At 47.6% G+C, this 20,474-nt stretch overlaps 1 protein-coding gene across 1 annotated transcript in view; it reads right to left on the bottom strand.

The window, feature by feature from the left end:
• Positions 1 to 20,474, bottom strand: part of LOC149440963 (vomeronasal type-2 receptor 26-like) — a 149,256-nt gene that overhangs the window by 17,509 nt on the left and 111,273 nt on the right. Inside the window, exon 4 of the mRNA XM_089657931.1 lies at positions 9,183 to 9,407. Coding sequence (XP_089514057.1) covers positions 9,183 to 9,407 — 225 coding nt within the window. The remainder of the gene's footprint in view (positions 1 to 9,182; positions 9,408 to 20,474) is intronic.

The raw sequence follows: 20,474 nt of genomic DNA, 5'->3' as shown, positions 1-20,474 counted from the left end.
CCATGTATAATACATAAGGGGGGGATATGATCACCATGTATAATACATAAGGGGGGATATGATCTCCATGTATAATACATAAGGGGAGATATGATCTCCATGTATAATACATAAGGGGGGATATGATCTCCATGTATAATACATAAGGGGGGATATGATCTCCATGTATAATACATAAGGGGGGATATGATCTCCATGTATAATACATAAGGGGGGATATGATCTCCATGTATAATACATAAGGGGGGGATATGATCTCCATGTATAAATACATAAGGGGGGATATGATCTCCATGTATAATACATAAGGGGGGATATGATCTCTATGTATAAATACATAAGGGGGGATATGATCTCCATGTATAATACATAAGGGGGGATATGATCTCTATGTATAAATACATCAGTGGTTCATATAGTGAACTCGGTGTAGAGTTATTCACCCTGAGGTCAACACAGAGGACAAGGGGGCACTCTTTATGTCTGGAGGAAAAGAAATGTAATCTCCAAACACGGAAAGGTTTCTGGAGAATGTGGAATAGACTCCCTCAAGAGTTGGTTCTGGCCAGCTCAGTGGATTGCTTTAAAAAAGTCCTGGATTCTTTCTTGGATACACAGAATATAACTGGAAATAACATTTATAGGTAAAGTTGATCCAGGGAATATCTGATTGCATCTCGGGGGATCAGGAAGGAATTTTTTTCCCTGCAGGAGGAAATTGGATCATGCTTTGTTGGTTTTTTCCTTTCCTCTGGATCAACTGTGGGTGTAGGATTATAACTTTTTTTTTTAATGGTTGAACTGGATGGACTTTTGTCTTTTTTCAGCCAGACTAACTATGTAACTATGTAACACCTATTGTAAAACATGGAATAATTAAAGAAAGCTGAAGATTCCTTTATGAACACTGTTAGTTGAGATGTCCATTCAGTAATTCTGAATACAAATAATTTAGGATAGAAAGCCTCTTAAATGTATATTTGTGATCTCCTGTTTTTTTCTTTGTTTTATTTTCAATACTTAGAATTTCTGTGTTTCAGATTTTATACACAAAAGGTGAAGATGCATTTTTCCTACACCTTTTACAATTTTTATTATTCATGTATAAAGACTGACACAAAGGTATCCAAATTAATACTTTGCTAAACACTGTATCAGTGCCACCTATCAGTACCCGTCAGTGCTGCCCATCAGTGCTGCCTAACAGTACCAGTCAGTGCTGCCTATCAGTGCCGCCTATCAGTGCCACCTATCAGTGCCATATATGAGTGCTGCCTTTCAGTGCCCATCAGTGATGCCTGTCAATGCCCATCAGTGCCACCTACCAGTGCCTCATCAGTGCCCATCAGTGCAGCCTATCAGTGCCCATCACTGCAGCCTCCTTAGCACACATCAGTAAAGGAGAAAAATCACTTATTTACAAAATTTTCTAACAAAAACTAAGAAAACATTTTTTTTTTCAAAATTTTCAGTTGTTTTTGGTTTGTTTAGCAAAAAATAAAAAACCCAGAGGTGATTAAATACCACCAAAAGAAATCTCTATGTCTCAAAAAAATAATTAAAATGTCATATGAGTACAGATTTGCATGACTGCGCAATTGTCATTCAAAGTGTGACAGCACTGAAAGCTGAAAATTGGCCTGGGCAGGAAGGGGTTATAAGTGCCCTGTAGGCAAGTGGTTAAAGAGACTCCAAAAACATCTCCCTGTACCCCCCCCCCCCCGCCTATCTTGATCCCTTTTGCTCTCTACTCTTTTTCCTATTCTATTTCTCTTTTGAATTGTTCATTGGAGGCTTATTACCTTGCGCACTACCTGAAGGATCTCAGTGCGGTTTCTACCCTGTGAATTGGGATCAATTTATGTCAATATCTCTGATTGTCCCCAATTCTATAGATTTCTTTAGCTTGACTACAGTTTCAGATTCTCATATGTACTATAACTAATTAGTAAAACATATTTCCTCTAGCTAACAGAGAGTATTACATTATGATCTTATACAAGATTACATTTCTGCCTGTACACTGATGTGTTCTTTTATTAAAAAATTGCAAATATTTGAAAGAATTAGGGTCTAGGCTGGTTAAGGGGATGATAAGTAGGAATGAGATCCGTGTTCGGGTCAGTCATGACTTTACAATGTACATGCTCATTTTGTGACCTGGTGGACGAAAGCAGCCATTCATGCTATAGCAACCAATTACCAATAGTAGAGTAATAATAAGGGCTTTATTATGTGTAAGCCCCACTCCCTGTAATGATAGGGTTCCAGGCAGCATTTCCTCAAAGTGTTACTAAACCCACAACAGTAAAATCAGTCTGTATATGCTGTAAAGCATGCTTGTTATACTCACTGTGGAACCTAAGGGGTTAATCCTCTGCATTGTGTACAAAGGTCACTTGATCCTGTCTTCTCTTCCCCTCCTCTTGCACAAATGTCCACCTTATAATACAGACTGAACCCGTAGCCACATGCACATGCTCAGTTTGGTGTGTATTGCTAGAAAGGATTTTTTTTTCTTGGGAGAGTGCATGTGATCAGCTCAGGGCCAATCAGCACTGTCCAGACAGAGGGTCAGGGGTTTTGCATCCTCCTAGAGCAGAAAGAAAACTCCTACAAGCTTTAACCAGTGCTTTGCTGAAGTCACAAGACTGTTCTAACTGCTGATGAGAAAAGATAATTAGCAGTTTATGTTTACTAAAATAATTGCACTTCCATGTTCTGTGTACTGTGGGAGACCAGATATAGTGAATGCAGGGTCCGGGGTGACCAGATATAGTGAATGCAGGGTCCGGGGAGACTGGATATAGTGAATGCAGGGTCCAGGGAGACCGCATATAGTGAATGCAGGGTCCGGGGAGACCGGATATAGTGAATGCAGGGTCCAGGGAGACCAGATATAGTGAATGCGGGGTCTAGGGAGACTGGATATAGTGAATGCAGGGTCCAGGGAGACCAAATATAGTGAATGCGGGGTCCGGGGAGACCGGATATAGTGAATGCAGGGTCCGGGGAGAGCGGATATAGTGAATGCAGGGTCCAGGGAGACCGGATATAGTGAAGGCAGGGTCTGGGGAGATCAGATATAGTGAATGCAGGGTCCGGGAAGACTGGATATAGTGAATGCAGGGTCCAGGGAGACCAGATATAGTGAATGCGGGGTCTAGGGAGACTGGATATAGTGAATGCAGGGTCCGGGGAGAGCGGATATAGTGAATGCAGGGTCCAGGGAGACTGGATATAGTGAAGGCAGGGTCTGGGGAGACCAGATATAGTGAATGCAGGGTCCTGGGTTTAGCAACACTTTAACCTCCCGACCCTTTAAGAGTTTCAGAAGCCAGGAGGAGGGCGGGATTTTAGGTTCATGTGACCGCTGTGATTCGCCGTCATGGCGGTCACATGATTGGAAAAGGTCCCAATCGAAAGGGGAGATCAGGACCTTTCCGTGAGTCACGGACATATGTGCTGGGAGCGCGCTGGGCCTAGATGCCGAGAGTCCGCATATTTGCGTGTGCCCGGCGTCAAGGGGTTAATGTGTGTTGGAATAGATAGGGATGTAGAAGGTGCAAGTAGTCTATTGTCCTATAGGTGGCACTGTACCAACTCTACAGGGGAAAAGTGAACTCAGTTAGTTCTCTCTGGGAAGGTAAGTATTTGATATGATGCCAAATTCTTGCCAGAGATCAGGCAGCCATCTTATCAAGGAAGCCTTTAAAAAGGGAATCCTATGTCATTTGGGTGAACTTCTAGCGAGTGGTAAGTTAGGGAAAGGAATCCACTGGTTAGAGACAATGCTTAGCACAGGGAAAGGTTCCTGGTGAGTAGGGACAGAGCAAGGGCACTGTCTACTGCCGTAGCATTTCCCAATGATCCCTTTCATTGGGCCAGTACAGCGTGATTATACAGTGTGCTGTCACAGCTCCAGCAGAGGCTGTTTTTTGGGAACATCGCTGTAACGCACACTACGGGGTCTTTTATTTTTTGCACTATAAACAAAAATAAGACCGACAATTTTTTTTTTGTAATTTCTGCTATAAAACATATCCAATACAAATTTTTATAAAATGTATCCCAATATATATTCTGCTACATATTTTTGGTAAAAAAAATCCCAATAAACGTACATTGATTGGTTTGCATAAAAGATATAGCATCTAAAAACTACAGTGTATACTATAATTTTAATTTTTTTTATACCATTAATGGTGGCGATCAGAGACTTATAGCCGGACTGCGATATTGAGGTGGGCAATCTGACACTAACTGACACTTTGTGGGAACCAGTGACACTAAAACAGTGATTAGTGCTAAAAATATACACTAATGACACTGGCTGGGAAGGGGTTAAACATCTAGGGCAATCAAATGGTTAACTCAGGGGCGGACTGACCATTTGGAAACTCGGGCACTGCCCGAGGGCCCGGGGTCTGTGGGGGGCCCCATGAGATGCCCCTGGTACCTTTTTCATAGGCTTTTTTGAGTTTGGGCAAGGACACAGGGGCCTCATGATCCCCTATTGCCCGGGGGCCCCGTGAGTTGTCAGTCCACCCTTGGGTTAACTGTGTGCCTAGCCAGTGTTTACATGTGTAGTTTGTGGTGTTTTTAGCAAGGGATGTGCTGGATTTTATTCCCTGAAAAAAACCCAGCAGATCGCTGCTGTGTTGTCTTTCTCCTTGCCAATCAGAGGGTGCAGGTGGTCATCTATTGGCCAGCACCCGATGATCGGCTTCTAGTCACAGCAGAACCCCCACCAGGAAGTGCAGAATCACGCATGTGTATTATTTATATATATATATATATATATATATATATATATATATATATATATATATATATATATAATATTGTAAAGCGCTGAGCAAACTCTTGGCGCTATATACATCCTGTATAATAATAATTATATATATATATAGTTCTGCGCACAGTAGCCGCCCTGTAGCAGTAAAGCTGCTACAGGCCGGTCGCCAACTGGTTATTATTGGGAACCCCTCCGTGTTTATGGTACATAGAGCCAGCAGTCCTTTTTACTTTTTTAAAACAAATTTTATACTTTCATTTAGGTCTTAAAAATTATATAGTCATGAAAAATGAAGGATTAGTTCACCTTTTCACAAAAAATTGAAAATATGAATTAAGTCGCCACACCCTCCCCACCCATTGGTCCTTGATGAACATAGGTCCTTCATTGTGAATCTTTCACCACCAATGCTACCCAATATAGCATTCTGGGTATGTGAAAAAAAAACTAAATTGGAAACAATACAAGTCTATACCAGGACTTTATATATGCATCTCAAGAGTTATTGATTAGCCACACAAAAATAATATCAACTGAAATGTGTGCTTTGATTGTATATACATCAGTATAATTGCAAAAATAAAAGGATCTTTCTTCAAACACAGGATTTGAGAGATTCTCACTGGTCTGCACATTCATGTGCCAGCACTAGCCAATGACCGCTTGTTGATTTTTTCAAATGTCCAGTGGCTGGTGTTAGCAGCAGAAAATAACTATTGAAAGAGCTGGGGGGTGGGCAGGGGTTTGTGTATAAGAATGGCCACACATTATACAGTTTTCTTGTACAATTCTCCTTTAGAATTTTATATATATATTGAAATATTGAAATCTGGTGTTTTTGTTTGGGTGCCAATGGTTAGAGCCTCCTCACGTGTCCAATGGGCCGTCCGGACATGTCGCCCTTTTGCAGACTACAGCTCCTCACCATCTGCTGTAGAACCTTCTGGGTTGGCCGGTGTGTTGTAGCCCGTTGCCAATACCTCGGCCCTTCTTTGGCATAGAGTTGGTGGTCTGGGTCCCTCAGCACGTTCATACCTAGTGTCACGTCCATCCCTCTCCTGAACGAATGATCCACCAGCACGACCCCCTTCTTGCCGACGTCTTGCCCACATTCTGGACCCGCATCCAGACTATTCCTCGGACGTCCATCTCTCTGTTATTGGCAGCCATCAGCTTGATGACACTCTTCCGGCTCCATCATATGTCCAAAGTGTCTTTCGAAGAACTCCAAAGGCATAAGGGTGCATTCCGACCCTGTATCAACTAGGCAGCGTACCTTCTGGCCTTCCAACTCAGCTTCCATAAAGGGGCTGCTGGCATACAGGTCGTGTTCCTCATACTTAGGGCTTAGCTTCTGGTGTACCGCCGCAGGAAGCCCAGCTACTGCGGCGGTCGGAATATTAACGTCGGCTCGGCCTTCATCTGTTCTGGGCAGTCTCTAGTCATGTGGCCGTACTGTCAACAAGCCCAACAGAGGGGTCCCCTTTTGACGTGCCCCCACAGCTGAGTTATCCTGAGTGGAGTGGTGCGAGGTGCTGAGGTCATTTCCGGAGAACGGGGAGATTCTGCCTTCATCTGGGACACTTCCAGCCGAAGTTCTCTTAATTCTGTCCGCAGGGCCTGGACCACATCCTTTAAGGATTCTGAGTCTTCAGATACAGACTGACCTCTTGTAGCATGGGTACAACACACTATTCTCACCGCCACAGGTATGCACTCTTCCTCTCTCTCCACGGCGGCTAAGTAGATGCTGTAGAATGTCATGTTGGGGCCCGTCCGGGTCATCTCTTGTCTTGTAAGAACTTGTTGGAGAGCCCCGCTATGAACTGGTCTCGTACCAGTCCACCTCCTGGAAAGCTCCCATGGCCTCTGGATCTCGCCGCTGTATTTCATTTAGGGTCTCCTGTACGGCATTGGAGTACTGCATCAGGGTCTCGCCCTCTCGCTGTGGTCAGTTGAAGAAGTGGCTCCGCAGCTGCACTACTTTAGCATGCCCCCTTGGGCTTTCTCCAGCAGGGAGAATATTTTCACTAGGGTGTCTCTCTCAGATTCGGGCCTTACCATTACTGTCCGTCTGACGTCACCCTCTAGATCCCCCAATGCAACCTCTGCCCGCAGCTCGGACGTCAGGTTGCACATCCTAACCGCACTTCGCACTCTTTCAGTCCAGTCCTGCAACGTCATATTTTTACCGTCAAATTTTGGCAGGTGACTCAACAGTGCCCCCATGGGAATGTATCCTACTGGTACGGGCGGGGGCAAGCTGTATCAGTGGTGTTGGGACAACTTGGTCCTGCACCAGCGCACCCTGAGCTGGGTCTTGGACCAGTGCCATTGGCGCCGGGGGAAGATCTCCAGCCGCATTCCCGTCCATAACTGTCACTGTATCCCGTTGACTACGCCAAGTTGTAAGCGCGGTGGGCTCCCCCCAGGATACAGTGAAGTCACGAACGAGGAAAGCAACCCCAACAACAGCTTTTGTCACAACAGAATTTTACTTAGATGTGGCAAATAAACAAAACCACAAATGCTGGAATATACCATAAATTTACATACACTTAGCTTAAAGACTGAGACCCCTGTGCTGCACAGCACGGCGCCTTCTGATGGATGAAGGTAGAAAGTGCAGTAATTTACCTACTGGCGGGCACAACTAAGCTGCCTCACCTTACCTGTTATTACCCTAAAAGAACAAGAATCAGTGTATGAGTGTACGGTATGGGCTAGCCTGCGGTGCAGCACAACAGCTTACAATCTTACACAAATCTACAATATTCCCCCTCCAATAACTGGTTGTATAGCACGTGCCTGAGTATTCCTTCTGAGCAAAATGCCAGTCTGGCTTGAGTTTGTAGGATATCAGCTCTCCAATGTGAAATGTCACTTTAAGTTGTGGAGTCCTTCCAATGATCAGTAACAACACTTGTGGCCTGACACAAACAGAGACCCTAACTAACTAACTATAGGCCTGTCTCAGTCCTATATGTGCCAACACTGAAATGAGGTGCGTGCACGATCTTACCGACCCGGGTCTGCTTTTCATCCGCTGGTGACTCTGAACAGAACAAGTGTCTCTTCAACAGGCCTGAGATGTTGCAGTATATGCTGCGTTGTTCCTCTGCTCTCATCAGCTTCTTGGCAGAAATCTCATCAGCTTTCTGGCAGCAATCTCATCAGCTTCACCCAACTGAATTTCGGATTACGGAGGGCTGTCCTCACATCTGGATGGCATTGGATTCTCAGATCACTCAGCCCCCCTTCTCTCTCTCAAGCATGGCTGCTCTCCTCTCTTTTTCCTGTTTCACTCTCCAAGTGTAAAACCCCACCCCTTCATGAATATAGAAATCTGTATGCAGTCTGAGGCCGTGTTAGAAAAAACAGTAACATCTTGTGGCGAAACTGCAGAATGTCAGTCAGAACGTTTTTAATTTACTTCAATCGGTGTTCAAACAATGAAAGCTGTTTCCCCATCTCACAGGGGGTCTTGACTAACCTATCTCTTGTGCACTAGTCAAGAGATGCCCGTAACAAAAGAAAAGAAAATAGCGCAGGGCAGACATGACGAGGCTAAGAGGGGGTTAAAAAGACAGGAAAGGGTTAAAGAAAAAGGAAGAGGTGGATTTTAGTATATGGCCAAGTACCTCATTGGTAACTGGGGGGTGTAAGGTGGGGTCTGCAACACCTTTGGGTGTGGATGAGGTAGGGTCATCTAGCAGTTCAGGAAGAGACAGCAGAGAGCGAGCTTCCCTCCCACCCTCCCTTGGGGTTGTGTGGGTGTTTTGTCACTCCCCAGGGGGGGTTTGTTCAGGTTTCAGGGGAGCAGTTGTTCTCTGGAGGCAGCACGTATTTTGAAGCTAAAGATAATGGTTTGGGACCCATTGGCAGTATGGTCTGACCGGGGGCAATCCAGTTAACCAAGGTTTAACTGGAAGGTGGTGGTTCTACACTGCGGATGGTATGTTTTGTCTCCGAGCCGGTGCGTTGTGGCTGGAGACCTAGTTATAGTATTGGTTCCGCAGCTGGATATCGGTTCTGGTTTGGTGCCTTCGAAGACCAACAACTTCTCCTATGTGTTTCTGTTTTAAGGAATGTTTTGTGTTGAATTTGAAGTGTTAATAAAAGGCTGTGTTGGCCATTTTACGCCAATCGGTGTTATGTTTTTTCTTTACTGATAGGTTAAAGGGGGGTATGTGAGAGAGTGAGATGGTGGTGTAGGGGGTCTTGACTAGCCTATCTCTTGTGCACTAGTCATGGGTGAATCTGTACATACATTTCTGGGGCCACAAATCTAAATCTCAAACCTTTGAATTAGCCTCAACACCATGGTGGCAGTAGATTTGAAACCCATCCCTATTTAAGAGGATACTGCTTCTAGGTTGTATACCTTAACGAAATGTGGATTCCACTGGATGGCACTGTTATTAATGTTCAGTTCATAGTTGTCATCTTTTTGCTTATAAAATCCAACCATCTTTGTTTGCCTTGTCTTGTTTGGCCATGCCACAAAGTTTAAAACATCAAACTTTATAGGAAAACTCCCATCTTCATTAAAATACACCTCCTCTCCACCGAGGGTCTTAAAATAAACATTCTTCAGATAATGACTGAGCTATGAAAAAGAAAAATAGAGTGTTGCCGTATTTTTCGCCGTATAAGACGCACCTGACCATAAGACGCACCTAGGTTTTAGAGGCAGAAAACAGGAAAAAAAAATTCTGAACTAATGGACTGCAGACACAGTACAGGAGATGACCAGAGACTGCGGACAGCACAGGGATGACCAGAGACTGCGGACAGCACAGGGATGACCAGAGACTGCGGACAGCACAGGGATGACCAGAGACATTTTTGTTTGATCTTACCTGTTCCTCGATCCAGCCGCGCGCTGTCTTCCCGGCTTCTGTAATGGCGCTCGGCATGACAGCCGGGTGCCCAGTGCGCATGAGCGAGAAGCACTTGCGCTTTGTGATTGGTCCGGCGGCTTCTGGGATCTGTCATGTGTCCCAGGTACCGCCTTACCATTCACAAAGCGCACCGCTTCTCGCGCATGCGCACTGGGCACCCGGCTGTCATGCCCAGTGCCCACACTACAGAAGCCAGGAAGACAGCACGCCGCTGGATAGAGAACAGGTAAGGTCCCGCTGCAGAGCTGAGCGGCCGGCCCGGTATTCTGACACGGCCTCGGTGGAAATACCGGACCGGCCGCTCCATATTCGCCTTATAAGACGCACTGACATTTCCCCCCCAGTTTTGGGGAAGAAAAAGTGCGTCTTATACGGCAAAAAATACGGTAATTACATATCCAGATAACATTGTCGAAGGATTAACTGTACCATTAACAAAATGAACACTTCCTCCCTAGCCCCTCCAAACAAATCTGCCTGTAACCTCCTCAGTACTGGACAGTTTCACCTCCTTCCTGCCCAGGACATTTTTAATTACTTGAGCTCTAGAAGGTTTTACCCCTTTCACAACAAGACCATTTTTTGGTGTTTGCACTGCAATTGCGTGGCCATGCAACATTGTACCCAAATGAAAATGTTATCGATTTTGTTTCACCAAATAGAACTTTCTTTTGGTGGTATTTGGTCACTACTGTTTTTTTTTTAATTATTTAATATATGAATGTAAAAAGACAGCAAATGTTGGAAACAATAGATATTTTCTATTATAAAATACATCCAGTGAAAAAATTAAAATATCTAATTTCTTTATAAATTTAAGCAAAAATGTATTCTGCTACAGCGGTCATAAATGGATTTCCCATTCATGAACAGCTCCCTTTTGATTGTGATCTGTGATTGGCTAAGCTAATCACATGGTACAGGTAGCCAGGTACCATGTGATTGCTGTGGGCCAAGCACAAATCACAACAATAAGCAAGCTTTTCATGAATGGAACGCTATTCATAACAGGTTGTTTTCCATGTTATTATTATGCGATTGCTGTGACCAATCATAGCAATCACATAATACCCAGTTACCAGTAACAGTGATTCTGTGTCCAGCGGGGATGCAGTACACTCCTAAACCAGGGCAGGCTCAATCTCATATATATATATATATACCTGACTGAGCCTGCATGTCCTGACCTGCTGCAGTAATTGTACTGTAGTGGGGTGGCAAGTGGCTATGTTTTCAGCGCTGTAACAATTTGAATAACTATTACTCAGTCAAGGAACTCTGTACCCAACAAAAATGTTTATGATATTTTATGACAGATATAGATTTCTTTTGGTGGTATTTAATCATTACTGGGTTTTTAATTTTTTGCTATATATATGAAAAAAATGCTGAACATTTAAAAAAAAAAAAAAAATGCTTTTCTCCGTTCCTGTTATAAATGTTTGCAAATAAATAATCTTTCTTCATAAATTTGGGTCAAAATGTATTCTACTACATTTCTTTGGTAAAAATAACCCAGATAAGTGTATATTACTTACTCTGTGTGAAAATGATATAGTCTATAAAACTATGGTATATATATTTGAAAATTGACTATTACTGATGTACTATCTCATTTCTTGAAGCCCTAATATGCCAGGACAGTACAAATACTCCCAAATAACCTCTTTTTTAGAAAGTAGACATCCAAGCTATTTAGTTAGAGGCACGGGCATGGTGAGTTTGTTAAAGTTATAATTCTTTGCCACAATTTTTGGAAAATTAAGAAATTAATTTTTTTCATACAGTTATCATTTTAACAGGATATGTCTCAAACACATCACAGGCATACTTCTAATTACAACCCCAAAACAAATTCTGCTATGTTTACCGAGTACAGCAATACCACATATGTGTTTTTTTTTCACAGCCTAGATGCATAGAAGGGCCCAAAATCCAAGGAGCACTTATGGGCTTTCAAGAAGCATAGATTATACGCAAGTTACATATCTAATTTCCACACTGCCTATCTTATTTTTGGAGACCCAGAAGAAACAACCACAAAATGATATCATTTTTGAAAGTCAACACCTCAAGTTATTTTCTAAGAGGCATGGTGGGTCTTTTGAAGACTTTATTCTTTTGCCATAAATTTTTGGAAAATGAGGAAGGATTTTTATGCAAAGTTGTACATTTACTGGCCTGATGATGTACCCACATATAACCCGCATGTCATGGCTATAACATTTGGGGAATATTATGAGAAACTTTACAATTGTCTTGCTCCTGAGATCCATACTCCCTTCCAGATTAATATTATACAGGATTTATATAGCGCCGACAGTTTGCTCAGCGCTTTAAATTATGGTGGGAGACAGTAAATGAGACAGTACAGTAACAATACGATTCAATACAAGAGGGGTTTGAGGGGCCTGCTCCTTGGAGCTTACAATCTAGGAAGGAGGGGATAGTGGTACAGGAGGAAATAGCTTTGGGGGATGGAGTGGTTGAAAGAGTAGAGGAGTTCAGTATTAGCTGAGGACGGGGTAGGCTTCCCTGAAGAGATAGGCTACTTTTGATATATTTTTTTACTCCTTGCGTTTACGTCTGTCGGTCTCTGATGTTACTGCGTTGAGCGCGAGGGTCTCCATAGAGGAACTCCTAGATGTTGTTAAGAATCTTCCCACTCACAAGTCTCCAGGACTGGATGGTCTTCTCTACTCATATTCTAAATCCTTTATTAGCATCCTCGCCCCCTATCTTTTTAACCAGTTTCAGGCTCTCCTGCAGGGATTCCCAACTGCACAATGATTTTACACACTCTGTGATCCCAAAGCCGGACAAGGACCATTCTCTCCAGATAATTACTGCCCCATAGCCTTATTGAACTCTGACTATGAAATAGTCACAAAAATGCTGCCAATAGACTGGCCAAATGTATCTGTCAGGGCTCCAGGTATGACCAGAGGTGTGTGGACTGACACAGGGAAACGCAGGCTTCAGATATAGTATAAACAATATAATTTATTTAAGACTAAACAATACATAAACGCAGTGCAAGACTAAACATAAACACAGTGCAAACAAACCAAACCAAAACCCCCAACAGATAACAAAAGAACAATACTAAGCGTAGTCGGGCAGGCCGGGTCAGTAGCAAACGGGCAGGCAAGGTACAAAGGAGCAGGCAGAGCGTAGTCAGACGGGCCGGGTCAGGAACAATCAGGTGGACAAGGTACCAAAAGAGCAGACTAGAGAGTGGTCAGGAATAGCAGAGGTCAGGACAGGCGGAGTTCAATCAGAGTCAGGGATCAAGCAGGATCAGACAGGAAGCAGACAGGATGCAGGTACAGGGGCTCTTGGGAAACATACACCAAGGCCCTGATTGCAAGTCTGGCCATTCCTTATATGCACCTCCTGCAGTCAGCCTCAGGTGTTTTGGCTGACTGCAGGAGTGAGCCTCTGGTTGCTGAGAGCACCCGCTGGCCAGTCCTGGTACTGCAACCCACAAGGCAGGTGAGTCCCACCACTATTGGCGAGTCTATTCCTGACAGTACCCCCCCCTTAAGGAGCGGCCTCAGGAAGCTCCAAACCATCCTATATGGGCAAAATGTTCCACCGCCCGGATCCGGTAATTGGCGGGATATCAAGGACTGGTACATCAGGCTGAGCACCGGAGAGAGGCACATCAGGCTGGGCACCGGACAGAGGCACATCAGGCTGGGCACCAGACAGAGGCACATCAGGCTGGACACCGGACAGAGGCACATCAGGCTGGGCACCGGAGAGAGGCACATCAGGCTGGGCACCGGAGAGAGGCACATCAGGCTGGACACCGGACAGAGGCACATCAGGCTGGACACCGGACAGAGGCATATCAGGCTGGGCACCAGACAGAGGCACATCAGGCTGGGCACCGGACGGAGGCACATCAGGCTGGACGCCGGATCACCAGGTGGAGCAGTGGGCACCGGGCCACCAGGCGGAGCAGCAGGCACTGGGCCACCAGGCGGAGCAGCAGGTACCGAGTCATCTGGCAAAACAGCGGGCACGAGTCATCTGGCAAAACAGCGGGCATCGGGTCGTCAAGCTCGACAGCGGGCACCGAGTCATCTGGCAAGACAGCAGGCACCGAGTCATCTGGCAAGACCGCGGGCACCGAGTCATCTGGCAAAACAGCGGGCACCGAGTCATCTGGCAAGACTGCGGGTGCCGGGTCATCTGGCAAGACAGCGGGCATCGGGTCGTCAAGCAAGACAGCGGGCACAGAGTCATCTGGCAAGACAGCGGGCACCAAGTCATCTGGCAAGACAGCGGGCACCGAGTCATCTGGCAAGACAGCGGGCACCGAGTCATCTGGCAAGACAGCGGGCACCGAGTCATCTGGCAAGACAGCGGGCACCGAGTCATCTGGCAAGACAGCGGGCACCGAGTCATCTGGCAAGACAGCGGGCACCGAGTCATCTGGCAACACAGCGGGCTCTGAGTCATCTGGCAAAACAGCGGGCACCGAGTCATCTGGCAAGACTGCGGGCACCGAGTCATCTGACAAGACAGTGGGCGCCGAGTCATCTGGCAAGACAGCGGGCGCCGAGTCATCTGGCAAGACAGCGGGCGCCGAGTCATCTGGCAAGACAGCGGGCGCCGAGTCATCTGGCAAGACAGCGGGCACCGAGTCATCTGGCAAGACAGCGGGCATCGGGTCGTCAACCTCGACAGCAGGCACCGAGTCATCTGGCAAGACAGCGGGCACCGAGTCATCTGGCAAGACTGCGGGCACCAGGTCATCTGACAAGACAGCAGGCACCGAGTCATCTGGCAAGACAGCGTGCACCGAGTCATCTGGCAAAACAGCGGGCATCTGGTCGTCAAGCTCGACAGCGGGCACCGAGTCATCTGGCAAAACAGCGGGCACCGCGTCATCTGGCAAGACAGCGGGCATCGGGTCGTCAAGCAAGACAGCGGGCACCGAGTCATCTGGCAAGACTGCGGGCGCCGAGTCATCTAGCAAAACAGCGAGCACTGGGTCATCTGGCAAGACAGCAGGCATCGGGTCGTCAAGCAAGACAGCGGGCACCGAGTCATCTGGCAAGACTGCGGGCGCCGAGTCATCTGGCAAGACAGCGGGTGCCAGGTCATCTGGCAAGACAGCAGGCATCGGGTCGTCAAGCAAGACAGCGGGCACAGAGTCATCTGGCAAGACTGCAGGCACGAGTCATCTGGCAAGACTGCAGGCACGAGTCATCTGGCAAGACAGCGGGCGCCGAGTCATCTGGCAAGACCACGGGCACCGAGTCATCTGGCAAAACAGCGGGCATCGGGTCTTTAAGCTCGACAGCGGGCACCAAGTCATCTGGCAAGACAGCGGGTACCGAGTCATCTGGCAAGACTGCGGGCACCGAGTCATCTGGCAAGACAGCGGGCGCCGAGTCATCTGGCAAGACAGCGGGCGCCGAGTCATCTGGCAAGACAGCAGGCATCGGATCGTCAACCTCGACAGCAGGCACCGAGTCATCTGGCAAGACAGCGGGCACCGAGTCATCTGGCAAAACTGCGGGCACCGGGTCATCTGGCAAAACAGTGGGCACCGGGTCATCTGGCAAAACAGCAGGCATCGGGTCGTCAAGAATCAGGGTATCAGGCTGAATTGCGGGTGCCGGGGCACCAGGCTGAACCACGGAAGGCGGGTTCTCAGACGGCAGGCTGACCGGTTTGGATACTGGCAGGATGGTACTGGTTGGAAAGAATTTTCGCTTTTTCCTGGTTTTAGTTACTGGAGCACAGGAAGTAAGCGCAGGTTTGTAAGTGGATAGAGCAGCTGTAGGCAGAGAAGAGCTGGGAGATGGAACAAAGGAGGGCGCAGTTGCTACAGAGGACTTCTTTACAGGGTTAAAGAATGGATAGGTGCAGCGAGTGGGAGCTGACTGAGGCTGGGTGCAACAAGTCTGACCATGTCTACAGTATGGGTTGAACAAAGCTCAGCTTACACAAAGCCTGTCTGGTCAAAGACTGCACTGCGTTTATACAGTCACTTAGTAGCTGTTGTGAACATGCAGAATAACGCTCCAGAAAGTAATCCACATCATCCTCCAATAACCACACCAGGGACTCTACCTGGTCGGCACTAAATGGCGGCAAAAATTCATCACTGCTTTCGGGGGTACCAGATGAAACCAACTCTGCACAAACCTGAATCAATGGTTGCACCTCAGAGAACTCTGTGCCCTGATCTACTAGGCAATGAGCGATCCTTATGCACTCTAGTAGTTGATCCCGGGTATACTCCTTCAGAGTCTGATAAGCATAATCTCGGTCATCAAACACTAGCAGAGACAAATACACCACCTCATCAAGATTCATCCTTCCCAGCAACAATAAGCCAAGATGGCTTCCCTGTGCAGCCAATTCTGGTCAGGATTGGCCTTGGTGTAATATCAGGGCTCCGGGTATGACCAGAGGTGTGTGGACTGACACAGGGAAACGCAGGCTTCAGATATAGTATAAACAATATAATTTATTTAAGACTAAACAATACATAAACGCAGTGCAAGACTAAACATAAACACAGTGCAAACAAACCAAACCAAAACCCCCAACAGATAACAAAAGAACAATACTAAGCGTAGTCGGGCAGGCCAGGTTGGTAGCAAACGGGCAGGCAAGGTACAAAGGAGCAGGCAGAGCGTAGTCAGACGGGCTGGGTCAGGAACAATCAGGCGGACAAGGTACCAAAGGAGCAGACTGGAGAGTGGTCAGGAATAGCAGAGGTCAGGACAGGCGGAGTTCAATCAGAGTCAGGGATCAAGCAGGATCAGACAGAAAGCAGACAGGATGCAGGTACAGGGGCTCTTGGGAAACATACACCAAGGCCCTGATTGCAAGTCTGGCCATTCCTTATATGCACCTCCTGCAATAAGCCTCAGGTGTTTTGGCTGACTGCAGGAGTGAGCCTCTGGTTGCTGAGAGCACCCGTTTGGCCAGTCCTGGTACTGCAACCCACAAGGCAGGTGAGTTCCACCACTATTGGCGAGTCCATTCCTGACAGTATCTCCAAATTTATACACAGAGATCAGGTGGGATTTGTCCTAGCTAGACACACGGGGGATAACACTAGGAGGACCATTGACTTGATCGATCTTACCAAGTCCCCGAAACCCACTCTCTTGTTAAGCTTAGACGCCCAAAAAGCATTTTATAGATTGGGCTAGCCTTATATGTTTCTTGTCCTGGAGAGATTTGAATTCAGTGGTTTGTTTGTAAATGCTTTGACAGCCCTCTACTCCACTCACTCTTCCCAGGTCAAAATGGATTTGTACTTATCGCCCCCATTTCAGATGTCTAATTGAACGCGCCAGGGATGCCCTCTTTCCCCTTTACTGTTTATTCCCTGTCTAGAGCCTCTAGCAATAGCTATCAGATCCAATCTTAGTATCAATGGGATATGTACTCACAATAATGAGTTTAAGCTATCTTTGTTCACAGATGATATCCTACTAACACTGATGGATCCCCATACCACGCTTCCTGTTCTGCATGGTACTCTCCAACTCTTTGATGCCTTGTCCAGATATAAAGTTAACACTACTAAAACAGAAGCGTTACCCCTTCACATACCCCCAGACATTTTATCCTCCCTTAAATTAAATTACCCTTACCGCTGGTGCTCCCATTCCTTGAGGTATCTAGTGTCAAGGTCCTACCTTTCTTCAGAGCTTGTGCATCTCCATGAGCTGGCCTCCATCTTGGTTTTCTGCAAAGCATGGTGGGAACCTTTATGCCTTCAGGCTTCTGCGGCTCCTCCTCAGAAGGGTGTGGTTGAGCACATTTAAACCTGCTGTCTGCAAGTGTGCTCTGCACTTGTGTCCTGTATGTTGCCCTGTTGCAAGCTCTTGTGTTGTTCCCATTGCTCTCCTGGTAACCGACTCGGCTTGGACAAGACTACTCTCTGCGTTAACCCTTTATCTGACCTCCCGTTGTTGAATCCGGCCCGTGACCTGAGTATTCTTTGCCTACCGTCTAGTACTGTCTGCTCCATTGTTATTGACCCGGCTTGTCTGACTACTCTACTCGTGATCCCATCTAGCTCCCACCAGCTGTACGCCATTGGCGGCAGTCGTTATCGCAGCTGGGGTCACTCGGGGGCCGCGACCTGGTCTCAGGCTGCGTCAAGTCCATCCCCACCATCAGGGGCCCTGGTGAAGGGTAGCCTGGGGCTTAGACTCCGCGCCCTGAGGGACTCTGGTCTGTGGGTAGTGGCTGTCGTCAGTCGCAGCGTGACCGTACCATAGGCCTGCCTGCCCATTCCAGCGTTCCTGCCCTGACATTACACAAGTGCCATGAATCCTGACGGTGCAGGTACGCCTTCGATCCCTATGTTACTCGCCAGACTTGACCAACAGGATCGCTTGTTGGATCAGTTCGCTCAGGCGTTGCAGGCTCTGCTTGCACGCACAGCGCACCTTACCCCTGGGGCTATTAGGTCAGTTGTTACTCCGGTGGACTCTCCCACTGTTGCTCCGGTTGTTGCACCTACCTCTGCATCTGTTGCGGAACCCGCGGTACCCAGAGGTATGACTGGTTCTGCCCCTCTTCCTCAGCGCTTTGGGGGGGAACCGAGTCAGTGTCGTGGTTTTCTTAACCAAGTGGGGATTTACTTTGAGTTAATACCTCACGCTTTCCCTACTGAGAGGGCAAAAGTGGGCTTCCTAATCTCGCTGCTCTCTGATAGGGCCTTGGCCTGGGCTAATCCCTTATGGGAGAGGAATGACCCGGTGATTCACGTGTTTACCCGTTTCGTTGCCTCCTTCCGTACGGTATTCGACGTACCCGCTCGCTCCGCTTCTGCTGCCAAATTGCTCATGTCCATGCATCAGGGTTCACGAACCGTTGCCGAGTACGCCATCGAATTTCGTACTTTGGCGGCAGAGGTGGGTTGAAACAATGAGGCTCTAGTGGCTGCTTTCTCTCATGGTCTCATGGATGCGTTGAAGGACGAGATCGCAGCCAAAGAACTGCCTGTGGAGTTAGAGGCACTCATCTCCTTCCTAATCTTGATTGACACCAGGCTCAGAGAGAGGCCTTCATTTAAGGAGCGGCTGCGGAGGCCTCCTAACCGTTTGGCGCCTACGTTTTCTGTCCCACCCGTGCCTCCCTCTCCTCCCACGCCTCCTGGGGATGGTTTGTCTGGTTGTGAGCCCATGCAGCTGGGGTTTGCTCGCCTTTCCGAGGGGGAGCGGGCTTCTCGGCGTCGGGAGGGTCGCTGCCTGTACTGTGGACTCGGGGGGCATTTTCGGCAGTCCTGTCCGGTCCGTCCGGGAAACGCCCGCACCTGAGATCCTGTCGGGGGCAGATCTTGGGTGGAGTTTCCTCGTCCCCGGTTTCCCGTAAAGATAAACCGCTTATCACCGTTGTCCTTTCTTGGGCAGGAGGCTCGGTGACGGCCCAGGCGCTGGTAGACTCTGGGGCTGGCGGTTTGTTTATGGACAGTTCGTTTGCGGCCCAGTACTCCATTCCTCTGCAGGCTCGAGAGACTCCATTGGTTCTCGAGGCGATAGATGGCAGGCCCTTGCAGCCATCGCAGGTTACCCACGAGACCCTGCCGGTGGAGGTAGCTATTGGGGCTGTTCACAGGGAATTGGCCTGTTTCCAGGTAATTTCTTCCCCGCACTACTCCGTGGTTTTGGGCTATCCCTGGCTTCAGAGGCACAATCCGACCTTTGATTGGCGATCGGCCGAGATTCTCTCATGGTCACCACGGTGTGGGGCTGGTTGCATCCGTGGTCCGGTTAAGGTGCTGTGCACCTCCTCGGACTCTGTGCTGCCCACTGAATATGGGGAGTACCTGGACGTGTTTGACAAGGTGCGCGCCGGTGCCCTGCCTCCTCATCGTCCATACGATTGTGCCATAACCTTACAAACTGGTGCTACTCCTCCGCGTGGCAGGGTGTATCCTCTTTCGGTGGCAGAGAATCAGGCCATGGAGGAATACGTTGCGGATGCGCTTTCCCGGGGGCACATTCGCAAGTCTACGTCTCCAGCAGGAGCTGGGTTTTTTTTTGTGAAAAAGAAGGGAGGTGAGCTGAGACCCTGCATTGATTTTAGGGGTCTCAATCGGATCACGATTAAAAATGCTTATCCTATTCCGTTGATCACCGAGTTGTTTGACCGCCTCAAGGGAGCAACGGTCTTTACTAAGCTAGACCTTAGGGCTGCCTACAACCTTGTACGGATCAAGGAGGGCGATGAGTGGAAGACCGCGTTCAACACCAGAACCGGCCACTATGAATACCTGGTTATGCCCTTCGGGTTGTGTAACGCACCCGCGGTCTTTCAGGAGTTTATTAACGATGTCTTAGGTGACTTGTTGCAGCAGTGCGTGGTGGTTTACTTGGACGACATCCTGGTTTACTCTGCGTCTATGGAGACTCATATCCAGGATGTTAAGCGGGTGCTGCAACGGTTACGTGAAAACGAGCTTTTCTGTAAGCTCGAGAAGTGTGAATTTCACCAATCCCAGGTTGCCTTTTTAGGCTACATCATTTCCCCGATGGGTTTTTCTATGGACCCTGAGAAGGTTTCAGCGGTTCTGCAGTGGCCTCGTCCCAGTGGTCTTCGGTCCATTCAGCGCTTTTTGGGATTTGCCAACTATTATCGGAAGTTTATCAGGAACTTTTCCACATTGGCAAAGCCTCTCTCAGATCTGACCAAGAAGGGCAGTAACCCTCACGAGTGGTCACCCGAGGCCATCTCAGCTTTCAAGGCTCTGAAAGCCGCCTTCACTTCGGCCCCAATTC

This window comes from Staurois parvus, unplaced genomic scaffold (assembly GCF_062004578.1).
Source record: "Staurois parvus isolate SC_StPar_1 unplaced genomic scaffold, SC_StPar_1.0 ptg001043l, whole genome shotgun sequence".
Taxonomy (NCBI): domain Eukaryota; kingdom Metazoa; phylum Chordata; class Amphibia; order Anura; family Ranidae; genus Staurois; species Staurois parvus.
Note: the sequence above shows the minus strand (reverse complement) of the source record. Positions and strands in the feature narration are given on the sequence as shown.